A 26,689-nucleotide genomic window follows, 5' to 3' on the forward strand; every position below is an offset into this window, starting at 1 on the left:
CACCATACATCCTTTCCCACGCATACATCCACCTGTTCATCATACCTGTTGTCATTTTATGACATCCTTGGTCCATCAGTGAGAACTAATTAGAGATACGTTCTATGGACCAACACTGCCCTAGTTGATCAAGGACAAAACCAATGGAATAATGAAATGTTAAGTGTCGTCCTCTCGGAAGGCGAAAGTTTCGAGCCCTTTTCCCTTCCTTGAACCCGAAATCTCATGTTCTCGAAATTCCAAATTCTCAAACCCTTTTCCTTTCCTTGAATCCGGAATCCCAGAGTCCTGAAATTCTCAATTCTCTAACTCTTTTCCCTTCCTTGAACCTAGAATCTCGAAAATCTCAGTTCTCAAGCCCTTTTCCCTTCCTTGAACTCAGAATCTCGAAATTCCCAATTCTCAAACCCTTTTCCCTTGAACCCAGAATCCCAAAATTCCCAGTTCTCAAACCCTTTTGCCTTCCTTGAACCCGTAATACCAGAATCTCGAAATTGCTAGTTTTCAAACCCCTTTTCCCTTCTTTGAACCTAGAATCGTGGAATCTAGAAATTCCCTGTTCTCAAGCCCTTTTCCCTTACTTGAACCCGAAATCCCGAAATTACTAGCTCTCAAGCCTTTTTCCCTTGAACCCGAAATCCCAAAATTACTAGCTCTCAAGCCTTTTTCCCTTGGACCCGAAATCCCAAAATTTCTAGTTCTCAAGCCCTTTTCCCTTCCTTGAACCTAGAATCTTGGAATCTTGGAATCCTGAAATTCCGAAATTCCTAATTTTCAAGCCTCTTTCCCTTATTTGAACTCGGAATCCCGAAATTCCGGGGTTCTCGTTTCCTCTCCCATTGCAATAGGGTCAGACGTCTGACCTCCAGTGATATCTACACTTCCAGATGGTGTGATCAACACTCAAGGCTCTTAATGCTCCACCAACTCCCGCGATTTGTCTACTTTCATTCATGGAGCTACAAGGCTGCATTTAATGATTTTTGAAGGATTGCCATCAAGTGGAGTCCAAGGCCATGCTTATTTATGGTTACTTGATGGCCTTCATGTCAGAACTGGATGCTCTGAATTTGGAATGTCAGACAATCCACCCTCTAGAAGTACTTTTCTTCTTGGGATTGCCTTGTCAGGGTATGGCTAGGTTGCTTGCATACACACCATGTCAGGTCTATGCACCTCCTTGCCCTTCTTGACTGACATTCCTCCATGCATGGCAGGGTCAAGGCTTCGTCTCCTTGACCATTGGTCTCTCATCTACTACTAGTTTTCTATAAATAGGCTGTTAAGCCTCATTGGAAAGGGTTCTCTCCCTGCTGGTTTGAGCTAATCTTTGCTCTTTCACTTCTCTTGAAGATTTGTATGTTTTTTTGCATTTCTACAACTATACGTTTGGCCATTGGCCTGAGAGTGAATTGAAATTATCATTCTTGCCTTCCTTCAACTTATGTTTTCTTACCTTCATTGGAAGTATATGTTTTGTGGCTTTCTCTCACATATATGTTGTGTTAACCTATTTCCGGTTGTGACTTGTGGGAAACCTTCTTCCCTTTTGACATTCAGCAAAATACTATCCGCCATTAACTTAGCCAATTTCTCCTTTAGCTTTTTTTCTTTCTCAAATTTTGCCAATTGCATGCCTCTCTCGATGACTAAACTATTCAATTTTTTAAAACTCTATTTCCACCCTAACCCTTTCCTCAAAAATGTTCTTGAAATGATTCCGATTCCCTTCCTCTAGTCTGCTTTTTATGTGGGACAACTTTTTGTTGAAGATGAACAAATTGGAGCGATTTTCCATTTTTATTCCATACCACCAAGTTTTCATTAGATCTGCCAGTTTTTGGTCTCTCAACCACATATTTTTGAAGCGAAAGGGGGAGCCTCCTTTCTGATCATCTAAGTTGATTGTCAACTAAACTAGGAAGTGGTCTGACCCTGAAAAAAGAAGAATTGTGGCATCATAGTAATATGTTGCCTTCTGCCAATCCCCATACAAGAAGCGATCCAACCTTTCTGCTATGTTCGTGAAATCGTTTCTTCGATTGGTCCATGTATAGATCCCATTCATTGTTTGCATATCCCAAAGGTTATTTTCACCTACAAATTTTTGGAAATCAAGCTAGACCCTTGATAGATTTTGAAGACCTCCCAGTTTTTCTGTATTGTCTAAAGTAGCATTGAAGTCGCCCCCTATGATAACTTTCTCTTTCCTTTGGGCTTGCATCCAAAGAGTCAATTCATGCCACAACTCTCTTTTACTCATAGTTGGTGTGGGCCTGTAAACATTGATTATTACAAAGTCTCTGGTTTGATGAAGAGATTTACACCTAATTGCTATCCAATTTTGATTTTTTGCTATCATATTGCAATTGATTGAAAGAGGGTTCCAAATGACCCCCATGCCCCTTGAAGCTTCGATGGCCTCTTTGAATACTCCATTCCACAATCTCCATGTGTTCATTCTAATTTGAATAGACACCATTTGCTAGAGGCATTTATGCCCCTAGCATTCCAAGATATTAACCTCATTGCTCCTCGAGAAGGAGCTTCTCCTTCCTTTCAATCAGTTTTCTCTGTCCTTTGGCATTCCCGACAATGGCCAACTTGGATTTATTGGATTTTCTCTCCCTTTTTTGCCTTTTTTCAATGAGAGGCTTTCTCAGTTTTGATTTTGTTTGCTTTATACTTTATTCCATGACTATGTCAGCCATATCCTCTTCGTAGTTTCCTTCTATCTCAAAGTTAGAATCTTGGCATTCCCAGCCTGAGAAATCTGGTCCTTCATTCTCAGAGAGCCCTGCATCGATCTCCTCTTCTTCAATCTTGTGTTCCTAATTTTTGTCACTTTCTTTATTGAACTTCACATGCTTTTCCTTCAAATCCGCATCTCTATATTTTGTACTGACCATCAAATTGCCTACCAATTTCGGTATCTATGTCTTGGGCATTCCTTACCCTTTTTGCCCCTGCATTTTGGATTGCTTTCCTTACCACTATCTGATGCATGGTTCCCATGCTCTATTCTTCCCTTTTCATTCACCTCATTCATGTCTGTTTTCTTGTGCCACTCAATTGCCAAGGTTTCACCCTCAGCGGGCCAAAGCTTGATCTGGTTTTCAATTTCTTCTGGCAGCGATTTTGTGTCTTTTAATAATCTTCTAAGATATTCCTATCCTCTTGCTTTATTGGTTTGGTTGTTGCCTGCCCCAAGAAGGGGATGTGTCATTCACATTCTTTGACCCTTAGTTTGTTATGTTTTTTGTTTTTGTTTTTGTAACTTGCCTGTTAGGGGAAGGAGTGTTATTGTTCCTATGTGTGTTATCCTTCCTAGGGCTTGTATGAGGGGTCCTTCCCGTATGCACCATAGAGCTAGACTTCATCCCATCCTCCGATCTAAAATAGTTGGAAGAAGATGCGTCAAATCCTTTCCCCAAAATGCTCAGTTATGAGGTGCTCAAGTGGTATGAAGGTGATTCCAAACCATTCCTTTATATGGTTGGAACTTGGAACTACAAAAGCCTTTAAAAATGCATGCCATTATTGCCAACTAAGACATCAGCAAAATGAGAGAGCTAATTCAGGAAGAAGTGAAAACTGAAGAGTTCTGATAAAAAATTAAAAGTGATTGTAAGAAAATTGGATCCATTAAATGAGAAGCAAAAAGTAAAATGGTTCATTTTAGAATTTTTACTTATTTAAGAGCATCTATGGATGGAAAGCATTTAATAAATTGATCATTTGAGAATTTTTACTATATCTAAGAGCATTGATGAATGGAAAAGTATTCAATATTTTGTAGAGGCCTAGAATTTGCATTGGGATTGGAAGAATAGTCAAGGAGGAGACAATTAATTAGTGCTAAAAGAGTTGTTACATAAAATATGAGTTGAGTTCACAATTAGCAAAATTGAGATTCAAGCATGAATTGCCTTTGAAACTAGAACTAGAAATGTGTTGTATGTTAGGAATTGATGCAAAGAATAATAAAATAATATAAAAAATATTGACAACAGATTAGAAGGTTAGAGGCCACATAGGGCCATTTCTCCCATGAAGGAGTCGTAAAGTATGTATTATATATTTATTTCACATAAGTGAAATTATGGCAGATGCTTGGTGTTGTGCGTTATGCACACCCCACCCCGTCTTTGACAGGGGACCCCCCTTTTTTTTCAGCCCGATAGGTATTCAAACCACAACGAAGGTGAAGTTCGGTAAAATGAGAGGATTTTACTTTTCAAAGCCCTTGCAATCACTGGTGAAATATCGAATTTCTCATTCGGAATGATCAAATCACGAAGTAGAGAAGGGGCAAAATCATTGTCACCATAGTTCTTATTCGCCAAAAGTCATATGGGAGGACGGAATAGATGGTCTTCCATGTGAAAGTCGCACATCTGCAAATGATGGCAAAACCCCGAAATCTTCCCGAAATGGTCAAAGTCGGGGGTTTTGGGCATTGTTTTCTTCCCCATTCGTCAATAGAAATCTCCTTTCAAAAGCCAACAAAATGCCGAGCAAAACGCCTCCAAACGCCGAAGAAAGCACGATGAAACCCTAAGTTGGATCCTTAAAATGTTTTCAAATGCCTTCAAATTACCGAATAATCCCGTGGAGAATTTCGAGCCATTGTAAAGGCGAGAAATAATAAGTTCGGGCTATTATGGTTCGAATTGTATTTAAGTTTAAAATCGCACATTTAGTCCAAAAGGGCCGAGGCATTTGAAATCGCACATTTCCTTGCAAAGGCCAGAATTCAATTTAGGAAAGGGGCGAAGTCACTTAATAAGTTCGACATTTTTTATATTTTTTGTGAGAAATAAAGAGCTCGCATTCTTTTTGAAAGGCCCGAATTTGTTCCTTTGAAAGGTGAAAGAAGCAAAGAGTGAAACGAGGAAGGGGCGTTTTGGTTAAATCGTGGTTTGCATTCCTTCTAAAATGTCCGAGTTTTGCCTAAGGGGTCCAACTTATAATTCACTTGCAAAACGCCACTGTCTTTAAAGTAAAAAAAATTGAATCAAAAGAAGAGACTTGACATTTTCCTTAACTTGGCAAGAATAGAAGATCTCACATTCTCCTTTAAAATCCCAAATTTCACTCAAAGGGGGGCATTTTAAAATTAAAAAAATTGCAAACCTAAAAGTTCGGCCTTTTAATAGACTTTGCAAGAGAAGTAAATAGGAGCCAAATAAAGTTCGCTCATTTCAACTCAAAATCCCAAAATCGCCTAGCCAAGGGAAAGTTTAAAAACAAAGTTCGATGTCATAACATGCTTTGCAAGATACAACAAAACCCACGCATTTTGATTGAAATTCCCAAATTTCATATCAAGTGAGAGGCGTCTAAATTCGCATCCAAAAATCGCACTTTTCTCACCAAAAGCCCGAATTTCATGCTCATAAGCAAGTCAAAATGAAATTCGCACTTTTTGATCAAAATAGCCGAAGTTTATGTTAAAATGAAAGTGTGTTTCAAAAGATAAATGACTAAGGCATATAAATAATACAAATTTCGCCCATTGCAGGCCAAATTGCGAAGTTGACCCAAGTGAAGGGCGTCTAAGGACAAGATCGCACCTTTTTAAGCAAAAGGTCGAATTGTTTAAATCAAGAGCAAAAGTCAGGATTTTTAAGTTAGGAAGAGAAAATCGCCCAAAACGTCATAATGAGCCAAAATCACGAGTTACATTCAGTATCAATGGGCATTTAAAGTTAAATTTATTTAAATCATTTAATTCTTCAAAATGATTCACTCAAGTCGAAATTGATTGTTTGCAAATCGATGTTGCTGAAAAGGCCGAGGTGGCAACCTGAAACACGAATTGGAGACCTGATCTCGATTAAAGTCTGAAGCGAAGATGCAAGAATGTGCTGCAGAGCTCAAGGTCGAAGCGATAAAGTACGGGGAAGCGCGCCATCGCCGAATGACAAGTTGAAGTCCACCCTCAAGATCGATGACAAAGAACAATAAAATGCTACAAAATATGCATTCTCAGAAAGATACACAGCTGGAATTAATTCCAAAAAATCAGTTGCAAAACCGAAATTGTTTAATGTACATGACTACTTGTGGGCCCCATCTAATGTATTCAAAACAAAGGGACATAGGTCAGTTATTTCCAACTACCTGATTGACCAGATTAATGCCAAATAGTGGTAGGTAGTTGAGAAAGTGGTTGGGGGGATAACTAAGGATTAACTAGGCATGGGTTAAAGCTGCCAAGTTCTAGAGGGCAGATCAAGGTCCTTGGATGTAGTTCATCCTGGCCTTTGATTCAATTTGTAAAATCTATAATAGGCAGGATGCCTCTCATTGTAAAGGGTTAGAGTTTTTGTAGAAGTTTAGATTTTAGTAGTTAGATTATTAGGAGTAGCATATAATTGCTGCAAAAATTGTTGTAATGGCAGCTGAAGCAAATATATGAACACTGAAACATGGTGTTTGTTGTCTTTGTTTTCTTCTGTTTGCATGGTTTCCTCTCAGTTGGTTAATTAGAGTGCAGGGATTTTAATGGTGAAGTGTGGGGGGTATTTGATGTATTTCAGGTTCATACCATTGGGGATCTGCTGATTGTAGGTCACCGTGCATGGTTAGTCTGAACCCAAAACTGTACTTAGTTCAACTGTAGGTATTCGTTTTAGGCTGCGCCAGAATTGGGTGCCTAGATGAATCCCCATAGTCTGAAAATCCATTTATCCTTTGGAGCTTGCACTGTTCTTGTTGAGCTGTGAGGGTGTCTTTGGCGAAACAAGAACTGGTTTATCGAAATCTGTCTACCTGCTGCATTATCTGTGCCTATCATTGCTCTTAGGATTCCTAAACCCCTTCCCTTTTGATTTAATTTCCCAGTACGAGAATTGCAGCACCGTTGGATGCGGACCAACTTGTTGTGAACGTAAGGCCCCTTGTGTTCCCAACAAAATACATCAAACCGTTGAGTTATCCTGTAGTAATGACCTGATATTTGGAACCTTGAGGTTGTCCCCTTTGATCAATTAAAACAACATTAGGAATTCCTTATACAAGAGAGGATAGGATACTCAACAAGAACATTCTATTCTGTGTTGGCCGGAGAGAGTTGTAGCAATACGATTTTAGCCACGACAACACTTGGCTTTCCACATGTTTTGGTTCATCTTTGTCTATCTTTTCCGTTTGTAAAACTAAAATGTGGTATCAAAGCTTGGAAAAACAAAATCAGAGCACAATTGTGGTAGTTCATGGATTGTGGAAGATTGTTGTATGGTGAAGGAATTTATTGTATATACTGTGTGACGAATGATTGGAATATTTGAGAGAAATCTTTTATAATGGATGTCCTTCTTTGTGTTGGATCTATCAGTAGATGACAGAGTTGGGTGGAGTGTCTCAAGTGACTGAATGAAAGATTTTGTCAGCCATAGGTTTGTGAAGTTAGTCACTTTTTGTAGTGCAGCTGACCAAAGAAGTGGTGTATGAAACTGTGTTTTGAGAGGACAATGATGTGTGAAGAGAGTAAAACCCATGAGGAGTATTAGAGGAATGTGAAGAAGCAGAGAATAATTGCAACAAAGGTAATCTATGCTTGGGTGATTCTTTTGTTTGCAACATGCATCCATATTCCAACATATAATTTAGGTTCAAGCATCTATTTGAAGAGATGGAAGGAAGGTTAGCAATAGTAAAAAAAGAATTATTACAAGAGATGACACCCATAAATACAGCATGTATATCATTAGAGGTTATTTTGCAAAATTTGTAGACTATGGGATAAACATCCTAGATTTGTTGTCCCCTAGTGGAAGTGACATGCCCAACAACTTAGTTAATGCATTTTCTTCTACATCCTTAGTGACATCTTCCTCTAGGCCTATCAACTTTGATCGTCTTTTTGGGTAGTCCTTGTTCAATAGTAATTGGCACACCCTGTGGCTGCTAATTATATATATATATGGTGGTGTTGTATATGTTTGAGGTGGTACTTAAGTGGGTCTTGCTACTCTTCCTCTCAGCTCATTTAGCTCTTCCATCACGTCTTTAACAAAATGTTGTTGATTGTGGAGGTTGTAAGAATTCTCAATAGCTCTTCAAACTTTGAGAGAGTCCAGTTATCTCAAACCCAGATCCTTTAGCATTTTTAACTTAGGAAAGACAACTGTGAGTTTGCAGAACAGGGATTTTCTTTAAGCAGCCAGATTATTTCCTCCATTTCAATCATAGAAAAAAAGATCTTTTTTGGTATTTCCAGATTTTTGTAGAAATCATTTTTCTTTTTATTGGGAGACATGCCTGATGATTTTTCTTCTGGCATGTAAGCGTATGAACTGTTCCAGATTTTCCTTGCATATTTCTGGCATTTCTTGTGACGCTGCTGCTCAAAAATTCTTATTTGGGTATTGAGAGTTTGTTATTGAGAAGAGATCATTGCCTCCTTTGGGAGTAAATCACTAACTCCAAACAGCTCTTGGTTGTTTGTGGAAGAAAGTTATCAACTTTGAATGCCTGAAATATGATGGTCTGGATAACATAGAAGAGATATCTTATAAATATAACTCAATATCTTATAAATATAAATATATCTTATATATGGCTTTGTATTGACACTCAAGTGAAGACAGTGATGAGACTTCACATTTTGATTTTTACTCACTTTAAGCATGAAATTATGTGGCTGATACCTGATAGAGATGCATCGGACTTAAAAACTGTTGCTTACATTCTAGGTTTAAAGCTTATCTGTTCCTCCACTCATTTATTTTATCATTATTAGTGTTTGGTATAAACACTCAGTGATTTGTCAGTAGATTCCCAATCTCTTCTTTATCTTGGATTTACTTGTGCACAATATTCTACTACATACTTGCCAAAGAGATGCACACCGTTGCAGTACTATTAACCATGATAGTCTATTTAAAGGTTGCAAAACTCACGAGTACTCGCGAGCCAATTTGCTAGGCGAGTCACTCACCGACAAGTTTTTGTAAAACCCACGGCAATTTTTGCTTGAAAAACTCATGAATAAACGCAAAAAAATGCAATCTTTCCTTGGAAAACTTGTCCAAATTTATATATTTTAGTTTTTCGTGCTTATAGTTGAAAAAACATGATTTAAGTTGGTGGTGAAGTAGAAATGTTTCTAACTCCCCATCTTTGTCTTCAAGTCAGACTCAATCTCCCATCAAGAATATATATATATATATATGAAATATATCATTTAAGTATATAGAAAGCAAAAACAGTAACACTTGATGGGGGTTTGGGCTAAACACCAAAACGAGGTTGAGGGTAACGCTTGTGGGGGTCTAAGGATGGGAGAGAGAGGTAGAGAAACAGGTCTAGATCTTGGTGGGAGAGAGGAGAGTGAGATAGAGAGAGCTAGAGAGGGGGGATAGAGGAAGAGTGATAGGGAGAGAGATAGGTCTAGAGTTTAAGGGAGATAAAGAGAGTGAGATAGAGAGAGCAAGAGAATGCTAATAGGAGCCTGCTGATTACTGAAATTTTACCAAGTCTGAAAATTTATAAGATCTTCTAGATCTCTAGGAGTTCGGACAGTCAAATATCAGTAATCAGCAAATTCCTATCAGCATTCTCTAGCTCTCTCTATCTCACTCTCTTCATCTCCCGTGAACTCTTGACCTGTCTCTCTCCGTATCACTCTTTCTCTATCCCCTCTCTCTAGCTCTCTCTATCTCACTCTCCTCTCTTCCCCCAAGATCTAGACTTGTTTCTCTACCTCTCTCTCTCTCATCCTCAGAACCCCACATGGTGTTACCCTCAACCTCGTTTTTGTGTTGCCCCCAAACTCTCATCAAACTTTATTATTATACAACTTGACAAAAATATCGTTTTATGAGGCAACTTCTACTCATTACATGGCTAGTGGAAGTGACATTGTAACTCATTTAGTGTTGAACTTGTTTTTGGTCTATGATATGCATTAAACTCTAATTTTGATTTATATATGATGGAAATTGGTAATATGCTCAACAAATTTAGTAATATGTGTGTTTTTTAAGAATACTTTTTAAAAAATTGTGTATTTTAAAATGCTTGATAAATTTGATGAGTTATTGCCGATTTTTTCCTGATTTTTTGGCGAGTCCCGAGTTTTTTAAAATTTTTGGGTCAGCCGAGTCATTGCTGAGTCCAAGTTTTTCAACTATGGTCTATTTCATTGATTACAATAATAGTTAAGATATGCCCTTCAGGCATCTCACTTGTGCAGTCTATGCCATTGATAAATTGACTTATAAATTTGTTTCAAATGATTATATAATTTTGTAACATTGCAATGTTAATTAAAAAATTGTGCATACCTTCAATTGACACAACCTCTCATGAAGACATGCTTAACTTCAATTATTTATAAATGAAGGATGAGTATTGATTTTTTGCCATTCTACACGTTCTCCCATTATTTGGCAAAGTTGTTGCAAAGAAACTAAGGGTAATGGCATAGCATGTGTGTAACATGACTAATTGTGGCAGTTTTAAATCTGTTTTGCAGGCCACATAAATAATCAATATAATACCTGTTTTTGGATGTTGGTCAAGTCAGGGAAGAGCCCTAAAGATGCTCAGAACCGTTTGAAGGTATGCATTTTAGATGGTTAGTTTGAAGACAATTCTTTGCATTTTAGGTTAACTATTATTATTTTCTTGATTTCAGATATTGTTTTGTTTTTCATTCCCTACTTACCATGATTATTTAAGAACCCAGGGCGTTGATAAGTCTTATTGAAGAAACCATCCTAAATTTTCAAGTAATTAATTTCTTATTACTCCATAAAGAAGAAACATCAGTGTTTGAATCCTACTTTATGTAAATCTGTGAATTCAATCAATGATAGAAGATTTTTCCTGTTCAACGCTTTTGATCTTGTCAATGCACTGGATCTTTCACCACCCTAAGCTCACAAAGGTTTTCGTCAATTATTAACTCATACATTCAGATTTCCAATTATTCATTTAATGTTTTGTAAGAATATGGGTCAAGAAGGAAGGATTAATATGTTTTCTTTTGATGCTGGTAGTATAATTACAAAAAATATTTGTGTTGTTAACATTGTTCATACAAAGAGTTTGATAAGGATTTAACCTAATATATGAAAAAGATGATGCTGGCCACTCTAATGTATGCACAGTTTTTATTTCAAGTAATTAATTTTGAACTTAGCACATTTGCAGCTTGTAGTACGGTAAATAATTTCAGCTGTTCCATTTTTATTTTTTGTCATCTTTTATTTTGTAATAACCACCCTAGATTCTTTTTTGAAAATATTGCAACTGGAACTGAGTTACAAGGCAACTTCCTTTTCACTTTCTGGTCACCTAGACCTTGGATGGGCAAGGTGAGAGCATGTTGTGTTCGGGATTACAATTAAAATGAATGTAACAATTGAAAGGAAACCACTATGTGACAAGCCTGCCAATACCACTTGCTCAGTAGAGTGCGTATGCATTACTGAAAATCAAAATAAGCTTTCTCTACTTATTCAGTGTGAAAGCTTATGGGCACTTCCACTTATTCAGAGGGAAAGATTTTAAAATACTGGAAATGAAAACAAGCTTCTTCCACTTACCCAATGGTGAGCAAAAGGGGCACATCCACTTATTCAGTGGGAAATTTTAATACAAACTAACCAGTTGTTCAGTGGGGTACGTACATCACTACTAAATAAGAGCAAACTCATTGGCAGTACTACCAACCAGTGTTACAATATATAATACATAGAAAAGGTAAATCTTCAGCAGCATAACCATCTGAGGTTTACAAGTTATATCCAATGCATAATTAACACCAAATAAGAGGATTAGGTGCTCAATCACCCATCTACGAAATAACAATGTAATACCTTGACTGTATGAATGGGAAGGCTGGTGCAGGTCTGAAAACAGCATAGAACTCCTTCAAACAGGTTTGGGAAGGGTGATAAGTATCCAAAAACATTACTAATTCATTCACCAAACATCGCACAATGTTCACAAGTTGGAATGACACCTCCATGCACACCAAACTTCATCTAAAACCATTGGAAGAAAGAATATCAGTTTGATAACTGAAAATCAGACCTGTACTGATCTGTCATCACATAGGTATAGCAGGTACAACACCATAAATGAATTCAGAACTTAACCCACATTCATTTCTCCACCCCTAAAATGCTTGGAAACTGGTAACAAGGATATGGTGACTCCATACAAAGAGAAATAGCTCACACAAATTCAGTGCTTCACTTGTTCATTCCCATGCCCTCCCAAGCATGGTACAGCTAACAAATGCAACTGTACAGTCTCTTCTTTACTGCAACTTTAACAATATGTACAGCCTGCAGGTACTAACAAAAACAATTCCAAATAGCACTAAAGAGAAAGCAAAACTTGAAGTTATACCCAAAGCTATGTTACTGGGTTCAGCAGGTGGACCCCCAGTTCAGTTCCCTGTGGGTTCGGACAAGGTCCGGCTCACAGCTTGTGGGCTTGGCCCTGCTAACCTAGGATGAATTTTGACAATTTTGAAGGGACACATGAAGAATTTGACCGAAATCTTAATTTATTTGACTTTTTTAAAGTGTTTTTTTGCCAAAAAGGCAAATTTGACCCCCCCAACCCTAATCTAACCTCTTAAAACACCAAAAAGGTAAAACCTATTTCATTTTTGCACAATTGAATGAAAAATGAAACTTCTTTGCTCCATTGTTGAACTTTATTTTTTGCTTTCCTAAATAGAAAAGATAGGGAAGTGCAGATAAATTTTTACAAGGAAATTATACCATGTTGTGAAATTCATGTGAATTGATATGATGTGTTTTCAACCTTTCCTCTCTGTTGGTTTGGATTGGTAATTTTGAAATGATTGGCATGTAGCAGACATTTTTTCAAGGCTTTGTGGATTTAAAAATTAAAATGCAATGGTAAGAGTAATGAAGTCTTTCATTTGGATGAATTATTACTGTCCATAGTGGTTTATTTTGAACTTAACTGCTGTTGCATATATGTATATATTTTTTATTTTTATATGTTTTTGTACGAATGAACCCAAAATCTCAAGAAAAATTTGACCGAATCTGTGAACCCAAACCTTGAAACCCAACCCGAGCCCGAATCAGGACCGACAACTTAGGTCCAAAGGGTGGCCAATAGGAATGGTATGACCTATAGGTACGAGCTATACAGCCCAGTAAAACACTTCTTTAATCGTCCTATTTTCACAGCAAAAACTTCAACCAAAAATCTTGACAAATACTTTCAACAATCCGCAACTTCAAAATGTGTTGAAAAGGCTTAAAAAATTCCAAGGGTTGTGGTTGTGAGGATTGAAGAGGCTTCTTTGGGCATCTTTATTGATGGTTTTGGAGCTCGTCATTCTATAAATTCAGCCTTTTGGGTGTAGAACAAGGGGAAATAGTTGAATGTAGACTTCTCTATAGGAACAAAGGACAGGTGGGAGGCATAAGGAGGTTGTTCACATGTACATAGGTGCTGCTATGGTGGAAGAGAAGAGGAGAATGGAAGTGATTGTATTGTAAGCACTTTTATTTTTGATAATGCAATCTTGTCCTATCTTTTTGGTGAAGTTTTTATCTACAAAGGTCTCTGCATGTAAATCCTATGTTGGGTTGATCTTATGTTGCTGATTTATGCCTTATTGCTATTATCTTATGCTGATGTTAATCATTATTTATTGCTGTTATAAGTTCACATAAGATAGGTTGTTTGAGCATGATATATAGGCTGATTTTTGGCATCACTAAGAAGGATCTAATCTTGGTTTTCCAAATTAAGGCAACTTCATTTTCAGATTTGCGTATGAGTTTCTAATTTTCATGTTCTAGCTATCCATGCATTGTATCTTATCCTTTGATTAGTTCATTGGATAGAGATTGATCTTCACAATCTTTGGTATTGAACCTATTTTTTTCAGAACACTTTTGGGTGCCTCTCAAAATCAACAATTTTGTCGTTTGTAAAAGCGGTGTCCTTATCCTAGATAAACCAGTCGCTATAGGGTTCAATGCTATCCAAATCAGTTGATTTATGATTGTTTGAGCCCTCCACCTGTTGTGAAAAAAAGGTTAGCTGTATTGCATGAAGATGAGGTCATTAAGGCACTTTTGTGTCATTTAGTGCATTTCCTATTGTGAGTGTCATGAAACAAGCTCAAATTGTGCTCACATCCATAATCACTACAAGGTTGGGGCAAATTTTGGAGAGCTTTCTTTTGAAGATTGGGGATTTTTGTGCACTAATCTTCCCACCAAACAGCTCCAAAGAAGATATTCACAAATTTGTAAGTAAGAAATAATTGCACAGATTAAAGATTTGAAGTGAAGTTAAGAATGAGATTTTCATTACTCATGCTTGGAGTTCTCCATTATATAGCTAGTGGTGAAGAAAAGAGTCCCTCTATATGCTTGTATCTTTTCAAATCTACAATAATTAGGTCCTTGACCTCTTTCTCAGGTGTCACCTGTCAATGCATATTTTGAAGTTTTTAGTAACCTCTCCATCAATAGCCTTGAAGTCCTTTGTGGAGAAAAAAATGGGGTTGAAATAGAACATCATTGCATGAATAGGTTGGTGGAGTTGATTGTTCTACCTCCAATCAATAATTATTCAAATAAGTTTAAATTTTCCTTTATCTCCATTATAATAATTTTAGATGACCTCCTTGGCCTTTTCCATGACCTCATATAGGTACCCCATTAGAGTTTCTCTCCATCCACCAAACAAACAACTTAACTAAAAGATTCAATACCTATAAACAAATTAAAATTGTAACTATAAATAGAACTATACAAAAAATGAACAATATCTTATAATTAAAATTTAGAAAAAGTGACTGTAAAGGATATGATTTATAATTTAAATAAAAACTTCAAGTTGCCATGATGATCTCATTAGTTCTCTTTGCAAAGAAACCATAAGAAACTGTCTCTACAACCCTCTCCCCATTCGTCTTCTTTGAATAAGAAGAATCAATCCATTCTTGGCACATAAATATTTGCTTAAAAGGTGTTACGAAACCATAAATACTTTGCAAGGTGATGAAGTTTGTTTGCGAATTGTGTAGTATTCACTTGCAAAAGCTCCTTCTCCTTGGTGTGTTCTCTCATCAAGCTAATCACCCAAGAGTGATTCTAAGTGTACTTGGTGTCCTTCACCACAAATTTTACCCAATAAAGTTTGTCTATGTTGTCCAACAAACAATCAAAGAAATGAGCAGCACAAGGTCTCAAAAAGAGTTTGGTGCATTTCCTGAAATGGTCTCCTTGTTGACACATATGTTGCTATATTATCCATCACAAATTGGACCACTTTTTCTATACTGACATCTAATACAACCTTCTACAACATTTGAGTTAGATTCTTAGCATTCTTTATTTTCTTAGAGGTGTCTATATTCCTCAAGGACATCATTTGATCACTTGAAACCACTATAAAATTGATGAAAAATCCATCTACTAATATTGTGCATCAATTCTTGCACTAATATTCCTTTTGCTCTTCAAAATTTGTCTCTATATTTGCCACTACGTTTTGGAGCAATGATTCACTCAATTCATGTGGACTAGGAAACTTGATTGTTTCTCTGCAATGGTCAAGTCTATGACCAAATTCTCTGAACATGGGTTCTTGCCATGTTTAGAAAAAGGTGGTTGTACCAAAAATTCACACAAGTCATATTTGTATCATCATGCTTCTCCTTGATCCAACTTGTACTTGGGCTTCTAGCATGGTTTCATGAACAAAAAGTCTCTATGAAGAGGATGTGTTGCGAATTTGTGGACCATGAGAGGAGCCCACAATCTCTATATCTATTTCCACCTCTGATTCCCATGCCATTTTAGGATTCATCACTGCTGCAATGTCTATGAGTGTCCTCATTCTTACCAATTTTTATGCTTTGTCAAAGTGATGATTGCATTCATCTCCTGTACAACCTTTGGTTCAAAGTTAGACAAAATTTGACATTGTGCTTAACAGCTTGTTTAAGATGGTACTGGTGGCATCCTTGCTGCTACTGCTTCAACTTCCACTTTCACTTCTTGGGGCCATTGGACACAAAGTGCGAGCCCCAACATTGAAAAAAATTTAAGTTGCTTATTTAGGTACAATTGAAGATGAGAATTTCCTTGGGTATGGATACAAGAATATGTAATGTTCAAAGTTAATAAACTAGCACTTGCACCTCAATGAGGTGCAATGGTTACATCGATAATTAGATATAGTTTGGTAGGGAATAATTATATACAATATGTAATGTCCCCTTCTTAGTAAAGAGTAATCAGTGGTCCATTGGCCTATTCCGAAGACTCGTAGGCTGATTGGAAAGAGGAATTAGGGTTTCCTATTTTCTAGGAAGATTCTTCGTAGTTTTCAAGGAAGTTTTGGTTGGAATTTGGCAAAAAGAATTGAGGATTCCTTCTGGGTTTTTTGAGAGCTTCACGATGGTCTAACATGCATTCTGTTCCGAAGTGATTTCTCAACTTACTATTTTTAGTAAGTTGGTGGCAATATACTGAATTTTGAGGTTTTTTTTGGTTTTTCAAGCTCTCTCACAGGGTTCGACGAGCACGTCTTTCGGTTATGTTTTCATGACTTACTATTTTTAGTATCGGTTCAGGCAGAGTTATTTGTGGCAGTCTTGAGCAGAGCTTCAATCCAATCCAAAATTAGTAACTTCTACTCTCCAGTTCATATGGTTGATTTGGCAGCAATCAGTGGGCGATTTATAATTGTTTAATTAAATATTATTACTTTATTCTAAAGTTTAATATTTAATTATTTTTACTGATTATTTTGGGGGAATGACTTAGGAAGGAGAACATTATATTATTTATCGTAAGTCACAAGTTTATTTCCCTAAGTTATGGAGTAAAAAATGAATAAGTTTTATGCCTTGTAATGTCAATGTTATAACATGGCGATTTTCCTTGGGAAAAGTACGACTAGGAAGATGGGAAAGTGGATGCCATACTTGGTGAGGGACATGAAATGAAATAAAGTGGATTTCAAATGAATTTGGGCACCATTTGCATTTGAATTTCAGATGGAGAAATCTATAAATACAAGGGATGGGCTCCTCATTTGGTTATCTTGAAGAAATCATATTGTTATGCTACCGGAATGGTGAGTGAACTTGAGCTTCGGAGTTGTGGCTCCTTAGTTTAGCCAGTTTCGTACTTGAGACATAGTACCTAGCTGAGTGTTGGATTGTTGGTGAAGTTTTCACTTTGCATTTTCAGATTTCTAGTGTGTGGTGTGGGTTTCAGTGTGTTGTGGATTTTAGCGTTGCTGGTTTTTGGTGTGGCTGAAGCGAAGATTTGATCGCATCTCCCTGCCTGAAGCGTGTTTGGAGGGCGATCTTTCTCCTAATTTGGTGTCACTTTTGGTGTGCTTTCTGATTTTTGGTTGCAAATCGATTTTCTGTTGTTGACCATACCATTCCTAGGCTGCCTTGGGTTGCATGCCGGCTGTTTGTGGTGTTCGCAGTGCAAGTTTGGGGTTCTTGTTGCATCACCTCAGTTATAGCTTTCATTTGCTTCTGTTTTTGTGATTCCGAGTTGTTTTGGGTGAGTTATGAGCATATTAGTGAATTTGGTAGTGGCTGTTTTCTGTGTGTTAGGCGGACAGCAGATTGTATTTTCAGTTTAGTGATCAGTGGTGTGTTATTTCCATATGGGTGGGTTTGAGTTTGCTAATCGTGTTAATTTTGGAGATATTCATCAGTATTGGGCAGTATAATCTTTCTTTTTTATGCATTGCATCTCTTTATTGTAAGACTGGGTAGTATTACTAACAACCATTTCTGGATTTTAAAGCAAACCCCCGCTGAAAAGTGGAAGAGGTTGGCTTGCCGCCTACATTTGATTTTGTAATACTGTCCTCCCGCTACACAAGCGGTAGAGTGATTGTAATTTCCATTCATATCCTCCCGCTGCATAAGTGGTAGAGTTGATTTGCATTTTCTTTGTATTGTCCTCCCGTTGCATAAGTGGTTGAGTTGAGTTTGTTTTGTAATAAGTCCTCTTGCTAAAATATCGCGGTAGAGTGATTTGTGCTTGAGTTTATTCTTGTTCACTTGGCTGGTTTACCACCAAGTTTCCTTGTTTTACCCACTAGAAAGTGGAAGGGGCTGGCTTGCCGCCCGTTATTGTAATAAGCATTTTCAGAAGTTTGCATCTAACGATCCCCTGCTACCGTATGCTCTCACCCTCCTAGCTTGGGCTCTCGGTGATCAAAAGGTGTAGGGTTCCTTTCAGCTGGATTAGATTTCATTATTCTAACCCTAACGGGTGTTGGTATGTTTGCAAAATTGTTAAAAATAAAAAAAAAATTGTTGGGGATATTCCAGTGGTATCAGAGCCACTCTTCCTGCCAGCCTAGGTGACAAAAGGGTTCCATGAATGATAGATATATCAGATACTACAATCGGGAACAAAGAAGGCAACAGTTTCAGATACCGTCAGTGCCAGTAGAGGAAACTTTTTCAGAAGTTTTGAGAAACAGAGACTAGCAAGTTGATTCAGCAGATTCAGTGGATTCAATGAGAGAGAAAATACGTGGTTGTGGAGAGACTTGAGAAAAAGTTTGATACTATGATGGACATGATGTCCTAGTTGTTGGCCACTTTTAAATAGAATGCTGGAGGAGGTCATAGTCAAGACCGGAATCAAAATACCAATGGAAATAACGCTAGCACTTCCAACAATTCTGGTGGTAATGGGAATGACAACAACCATAGTAGCAACAATGGTGGAATGCCTGTTGGATCGGTGTCAAGACCTTTGCAACCAGTTTTCCTTCCAAGGGAAGCACCGCCTCCTGAAGTAGAAGTCCCTGTGGCTGATGAGATTCGGGCTAGTTTCGTGGAGTATGCATCACTTCCCAAAGAGATACGAAATGTCTTGTCTCTTGACCAGTTCATGAATCAGAAGAAGAAGAGGGAAGGGAGATATGATAGTCGATACTCCACTCCAAGAGACTATCAACAAGCTCTTGGGAAGGTTACTCTAGCACATTTTGATGGAAGCAGTAAGAGTAAAACTAGAGCGTGGGTGCAGAAGTTGGACAATTATTTGTCCTTGAGGCCTATGCTTGAAGAAGAAGCCATCAAGTTCGCCACCTTGCACTTGGATGGTGTTGCTCACGAATGGTGGTACCATGGGTTGGTCACTCTTGGTCATAACTTGATAACCACCTATGCTGAATTCACCAACAAGTTGATTGAAAGGTTTGATTCTAAGGATCCAGAGGGGAAGTTTAGAGAGCTTGCTCAACTCAAGCAGCAAGGCTCCTTGGACAATTACATAACTGAGTTCCAAAATCTCTCAATTATGGTTAGTAGCATTTGAGAGAAGAGGCTAGTTGTTCTATTCACAGAAGGTCTTGAAGAGCCCTTGAAAGGGTGGGTCAAAGCATTCGATCCGCCTACCTTGGTGGAGGCCATCAAGAAGTCTTAAGAGTATGGAGTTGGCTGCCTGAAAGAGTAAATTTTAGTCCAAGCCTTTTCCTTTCTGGAAGGATAAGAAGTTTCCTTCTCGGATAGATGATGAGCTCCGTCAAGAGTTCTGGAGGAAGAATCTTTGCTACTCTTGCAGAGAACCTTGGGCCCCAGGACATAAATGTCATGGGAAGGGTAATTTAAATCAAATGGAGTCCTATTCAGCTGATGGATCAGATTCTGAAATCCCCGAACAACAGATTGAAAATGAGGACAGTGAGTATGAAGAGGCTCCTGAAGGGCCTGAAAGTGAACTAGAAGATAGAGGAGTGGTTGCTCAACTCTCAAGCATTCACAAAAATGAGTCCTTTAGAGTTCGAGGAGTGATAGGAGAACATTGTGTCATTGCTCTCATTGACATAGGGGTGACTCATAACCTCATTGATGAGAGAATTGTTGCGAAGAGGAGGCTAGTGGTTGAGGAAGTAGAAGGCTTCAAAGTCATGGTAGCTGATGGCTCCACTATATCATGCAACTGAATGGTTTCCAACATGTCTCTGAAGTTGGGAAATCATGAAATTAGAGATGACTTCTTTGTGGTTAGCATTGGAGGGACTGATGATGCAGTCCTTGGGATTCGGTGGCTGAGATCTCTTGGTGAGATCACATTAAATCTGCAAACCATGGATTTGAAGTTCATGTCTGGTGGGAAGAAGGTAGTATTGAGAGGAATGTCCAATGGTGGTCTTAGAGTTGTATCATTGAAGAGGATGGAAAGGCTGATCCGCCATGACCAAGTAAAGTGGGCAGCAGAGTGCTTAGTGATGCCATCAAGTCCACTTGAGGAAAAAAGGAGCTACCCTGTAGACATCCAAGCTCTAATCACCAAAAGGAGTAAGGTTTTCCAGAATCCACCCCCTGGTAGGCCTCCCGAGCGTGGTACCGAGGACATCATTGAGCTTAGTTAGAGAAGGAGCTAAGCCTGTCATGACTACTCCTTACCGATACCCCAAGAAGCAGAAGGATGAGATTGAAAAGGCCATTAAGGAGCTACTGGACATGGGTTACATTAGGCCAAGCAAGATCCCTTTTGCTTCGGTTGTTGTATTGGTGAAAAAGAAGGATGGGACCATGCGTATGTGCGTGGATTACTGAGCACTAAATCAGAAAACCATCAAGAATCGGTACCCTATTCCGAGGATTGATGAGCTCATTGAGGAACTACATGGTGCATTGTTCTTCTCAAAGATAGATCACAGATCGGGCTACCATCAAATCAGGATGAGAGCATCATATGTTGAGAAGACCGCATTTAGATTCCACTTTGGGCATTTTGAATTCCTAGTCATGCCCTTTGGCTTGACTAACGCTCCTGCCACATTCCGGTCTTGCATGAACAAGATCTTTCAAAAGCAGTTGAGGAAGTTTGTACTCACATTTATAGATGATATCCTCATCTTCAGCAAGTCTTTGATGAAGCACTTGTAGCACTTAGATGAAGTGCTTAGTTTACTGGAGTTCGAATCCGGAGTCCAAATGTGAATTTGGAATGAGAGGGCTGCTCTATCTTGGTCACATTATTAGTGCAGAAGGTGTGAAGGTGGATCCTGAAAAGATTAGAGATCACTGATTGGCCACCACCTGAGAACATAACAAACTTGAAGGGATTCTTGGGTCTATGTGGTTTTTATAGAAGGTTTGTGAAGGGATACTCTCAGTTGGCTGCCCCCCTCACAGATCTCACTAGGAAAGGAGCTTTTGAGTGGTCATAAAAGGCACAAACAGTGTTTGATCGGTTCAAGGAGATTATGAGCTCATGCCCTGTTTTGGCCTTACCAGATTTCACCAAGCCTTTCGAACTATAGTGTGATGCATCAAGAGAAGGTGTTGGTGCGGTCCTTATGCAAGATAAGCATCCTATTGCTTTTGAAAGTAGAAAGTTGAGAGGAGCTGAAAGATTATATTCCATATATGATAAAGAGATGCTTGCCATAATGCATGGTCTTGCGAAGTTTAGGCAGTACCTTGTGGGGAGTAAGTTTGTTGTTAAGACTTATCACAACAGTCTTAAGCACTTCATGCATCAGAGGGACTTGAATGAGAGACAACAGAAATGGGTGAGTAAGCTATAGGCTTACGACTTTGACATTGAGTATGTGAAAGGGAACAATAACATTGTGGTTGATGCTCTATCTAGAAGACCCCACTTGAGCTCTTTGTGTGAGCTTACTGCAGATTGGAGAGATTTGTTGCTTGCTAATTATGCCAATATCAGTTTGCAACCAGCATTATTGAGGGTACTTTTCATGATGAAAAGTACAAATTGGTTGAGGTGCTGATCTTATACAAGGGAAGGATCTTTATTGTGGCTGAATCTAAGCTTAAGGAGAAGATTTTGCAGACCTTCCATGACATTCCCCTTGCTGGTCACCAAGGTTATTTCAAGACTTACAGGCAGATCCGAGAAAGATTTTCTTGTAAGGGGTTGAAAAATGATGTTTTGAAATACATTAAGGAGTGTCATACATGTCAGAAGAACAAAGATGAGAACTCTCTACCAGCTGGTTTGTTACAACCTTTGCCCATTCCCAGTCAAAAATGGGAAAGTATATCCATGTACTTCATCACTGGGTTGCCACGGGCTCAGGGGAAGGATTGTGTATATGTTGTGGTGGATAGTTTGACTAAGTTTGCTCACTTTTTCGCCATCACCAACTCATTTACAGTAGCACAAGTTGCTGATGTGTTCTTTCGAGAGGTGTTCAGGTTACATGGATTACCGAAGAACATTGTAAGTGATAGGGACAACAAGTTCCTAAGTTCTTTTTGGTAGGAAATCTTCAGACTATGTGGTACTGTGCTCACTCCAAGCACAAGTTATCATCCTCAGACTGATGGGCAAACCGAGATAGTGAATAAGTGGTTAGAAGGATATCTCAGAAACTATGTCTCGGAGCAGCAGAGCGCATGGGTGAGGTTGCTTCACCTAGGGGAGTATTGTTACAACTCCTCCTATCACATGTCCATTAAGATGTCACCATTCATGGCACTATATGGTTATGAAGCTCCTAGCTTCGCTGATTTGATAGTTGGTGATAACAGAATCCCTCAAGCAAAGGATATCATGCAGCAGAGTTAGGACATTTTGAGGTCTTTGAGGGAAAATCTCCAACATGCACAGAATCAATAGAAGTTGTATGCTTATTAGCAGTGGATTGAGCCCACCTTTGAGGTGGGCGACATGGTTTACTAGAGGCTCTAGCCTAATAGACAATCTACTCTCAAGAAGAGTGGGGTTGAGAAATTGAAGCCACGTTTCTACGAGCCTTTCAGAGTCAGCGGGAGAATTGAGGAAGTGGCATATGAGTTGGAACTTCTGGCGAGCAGCAGAATTCACAATGTATTTCATGTATCTGGCCTTAAGAAGGCTCTTGGACGTAATGTTGTAGCTTCTGTAGAGTTGCCTCCACTAGATGAGGAGGGAGAGTTGGTTTTGATTCCTGAAGCTATCATTGACTTAAGGGAGTGTTCTTTGAGGAAAAGGGTAATCAAGGAGTACTTGATCAAATGGAAGAACTTACCAGTTGAGGATGCCACTTGGGAGAATGAGGAGATTCTACAGCATCCAGGCTTGTGATTGCTTGAGGGCAAGCAATCTTGGTGAGGGCGGGCTGTAATGTCCCCTTCTCAATAAAGAGTAAGCAGTGGTCCTTTGGCCTATTTCGGAGACTCGTAGGCTGATTGGAATGAGGAATTAGGGTTTCCTATTTTCTAGGAGGATTCTTCGTAGTTTTCAGGGATGTTCTGGTTGGAATTTGGCAGAAAGAATTGAGGATTCCTTCTGGGTTTTTCGAGAGCTTCACGGTGATCTAACATGCATTCTGTTCCGGAGTGATTTCTAAACTTACTATTTTTAGTAAGTTGGTGGCAGTTGACTGGATTTTGAGGTTTTTCTGGGTTTTTTGAGCTCTCTCACAGGGTTAGACGAGCATGTCTTTCGGAGATGTTTTCATGGCTGACTATTTTTAGTAAGTATCGGTTCAGGCAAAGTTATTTGTGGCAGTCTTGAGTAGAGTTTCAATCCAGTTCAGAATTAGTAACTTCTGCACTCTAGTTCATATGGTTGATTCTAAAGTTTAATATTTAATTATTTTTACTGATTATTTTGGGGGAATGACTTAGGAAGGAGAACATTATATTATTTATCATAAGTACCAAGTTTATTTCCCTAAGTTATGGCGTAAAAAATGAATAAGTTTTATGCCTCGTAATGTCAATGTTATTACATGGCGATTTTCCTTGGGAAAAGTACGACTAGGAAGATGGGAAAGTGGATGCCATACTTGGTGAGGGACATGAAATGAAATAAAGTGGATTTCAAATGAATTTGGGCGCCATTTGTATTCAAATTTCAGATGGAAAAATCTATAAATACAAGGGATGGGCTCCTCATTTGGTTATCTTGAAGAAATCATATTGTTATGCTGTCGGAATGTTGAGTGAACTTGAGCTTCTGAGTTGTGTCTCCTAGTTTAGCCAGTTTCGTACTTGAGACATAGTACCTAGTTGAGTGTTGGATTGTTGGTGAAGTTTTCAGTTTGCATTTTTAGATTTCTAGCGTGGTGTGGATTTCAGCGTTGCTGGTGTTTGGTGTGGCTGAAGTGAAGATTTGATCGTATCTCCCTGCTTGTGCAATCAATCATTTTGGGTATTAGTCCATTGGAAGCGTGTTCGGAGGGCGATCCTTCTCCTACTTTGGCATCACTTTTGGCGTGCTTTCTGATTTTTGGTTGCAAATCGATTTTCTGCTGCTGGCCGTACCATTCATGGGCTGCCTTGGGTTGTGTGTCGGCTGTTTGTGGTGTTCGCGGTGCAGGTTTGGGGTTGTTGTTGCATCACCTCAGTTATAGCTTTCATTTGCTTCTGTTTTTGTGTCATTCCGAGTTGTTTTGGGTGAGTTATGAGCATATTAGTGAATTTGGTAGTGGCTGTTTTCTGCGTGTTATGCGGGCAGCAAATTGTATTTTCTGTTTAGTGATCAGTGGTGTGTTATTTCTATATGGGTGGGTTTGAGTTTGCTAATCGTGTTAAGTTGGAGATATTCATCAGTATTGGACAGTATAATCTCTCTTTTCTATGCATTGCATCTCTTTATTGCAAGGCTGGATAGTAGTACTGACAACCATTTCTGGATTGTAAAGCGAACCCCCGCTGAAAAGTGGAAGAGGTTGGCTTGCCGCCTACATTTGATTTTGTAATATTGTCCTCCCGCTGCACAAGGGGTAGAGTGATTGTAATTTCCATTGATGTCCTCCCGCTGCATAAGTGGTAGAGTTGATTTGCATTTTCTTTGTATTGTCCCCCCACTGCATAAGCAGTTGAGTTGAGTTTGTTTTGTAATAAGTCCTCCCACTGAAATATCGTGGTAGAGTGATTTGTGCTTGAGTGTGTTATTGTTTAGTTGGCTGGTTTACCGCGGGCTGGCTTGCCGCCCGTTATTGTAATAAGCATTTTCAGAAGTTTGCATCTATGATCCCCTGCTACCGTATGCTTACACCCTCCCAGCTTGGGCTCTCGGTGATCAAAAGGTGTAGGGTTCTATTGTGACCATTTCACACATCGCCCCATTAAAATGGGGACCCCCTCTTTTTTGCTCGGTTTTGCCTGTTCTTCTCTCTGTTTTCGGGTTTTGGGTAAGTGAGTGAGTCGTCTGGACTAGGGCTAAGCCTTAGGGTTTCCTGTTGATATTTTCAAGCCGAAGTCCAGTCAAATTTTGAAAATTATTGAGCATCCTCGCGTGGATTGCAATTTTGAAATAAGATGAGTCTGTCAGGATGTCAGGTGTGTCTGTCTAGGTCCAGTCGGAATTTTGAAAGCAAGTTCAAATTTTACCTAAGTGTTAATGATGGAAATTGTGCAATCTTGTCCGGGTGAATTTTGACCAAATTTTGGAAGGTTTGATAATTGACCCCTAGCCTTGGAGATGACCTAATTATGCCTTGTGAAGTGACTGAAAGCCTAAATTCTTGATATTTTGGCCTATAGAGGTAAAATCGCTCCTGTCCCTCACCCAGGGACCAGGGCGAAATTGGTATTTTATGCATCTTGGTTATTGACTTGTTTCATTTGTCTTGTGCAGGGTCGCCAGGAGATACAATCGAGCATGGATTGAAGGTTTTGAAGATTTTTTGAGACTCAAAATGGCAAGTTTTTTAAGGTTTAAGGCTAAATCGCACCTGTCCCTCTCCCAGGGACCAGGGCGAAATGGTTTACTTAGGGCATTTTTGGCCTCATTTTGATCGAACTAAAGCATCAGGGACGCAACCAGAGATGAAATCAACATAATGGAGCACCCAGACTTAGTCGTTTGCAATGAAAAGTTGAACATTTGACCTTAAGGACAAAAATCGCTCTTGTCCCTCACTGAAGGACCAGAGCTTGTTTCTCAAAGTTGCACTGTCCTTGTAGGGCCAAGACAATTTTTGGATTGGAAGAGATCAAGGAGGGCATGTTTTGTCCATTGAATATAATTTGAAGTAATTTGCAAACAAGGAAATATGCTAAGATGACAAAATCGCTCCTGTCCCTCACTGAAGGACCGGAGCTTGAACTCCAAGTTTGCCTTATTCTTGCAAGATTAAATGATTTCGCGATTTGGAAGAGATCAAGTAGAGTGCATTTTGCCCATTGAATATAACTTGGATGGACCACGAAAGAGAAATCCTACCCAAGACACAAGTTCGCTCCTGTCCCTCACCCAGGGACCAGGGCGATTTTCAAATGAGGCTCTTGTCCCTCTCCAAGGGACCAGAGCGATTTTCTCAAAGGACAAGTTTTGGACCAAGGAAAGGCGAATTTCAAGCTTGAGATGAAGGAAAGGCAACCCAACCAATCCGTCAAAGATGATTTTGAAAGTTGGCGAAACACAAATAAGCTTATAAATGCAAAATCGCTCCTGTCCCTCTCCAAGGGACCAGGGCGAAATCTTGGTTATCTAGCATTCCCTTCCGAATTTGGTTGAGTCCAGGCCAAGGCACATGATGGTAAAGATGTTTGGAATGCCTCAAAGAAGAACGAAGTTGTAAATAACCCGAGAACTTGATGGAATTGCCCAAGGCGCTCCTGTCCCTCTCCCAGGGACCAGAGCGAAGTCCTCAAATTTGCCTTATTGCCTAGTATATTGGAGTACTACTATCGTTTGCAAGACTCAAGAAGGAATAAGAAACAATGTTTTTCGCTTTGAAGGCAATTGGAAGTTGATAT

The 26,689-nt window shown here is 38.9% G+C and overlaps 1 protein-coding gene across 5 annotated transcripts in view; it reads left to right on the plus strand.

Annotated features, from left to right (window-relative positions):
* LOC131029896 (tRNA(His) guanylyltransferase 1) overlaps window positions 1-26,689 on the plus strand; it is a 97,511-nt gene that overhangs the window by 18,854 nt on the left and 51,968 nt on the right. For all 5 annotated transcript variants that reach the window (XR_009102847.2, XM_057960560.2, XM_057960558.2 and 2 more), the window contains one exon: window positions 10,487-10,572. Coding sequence is in view for 4 of the 5 variants with exons in the window: in XM_057960560.2 (XP_057816543.1) it covers window positions 10,487-10,572 (86 nt within the window). In the remaining variant the exon portion in view is untranslated. The remainder of the gene's footprint in view (window positions 1-10,486; window positions 10,573-26,689) is intronic.

Source organism: Cryptomeria japonica, chromosome 3 (assembly GCF_030272615.1).
Source record: "Cryptomeria japonica chromosome 3, Sugi_1.0, whole genome shotgun sequence".
Taxonomy (NCBI): Eukaryota; Viridiplantae; Streptophyta; class Pinopsida; order Cupressales; family Cupressaceae; genus Cryptomeria; species Cryptomeria japonica.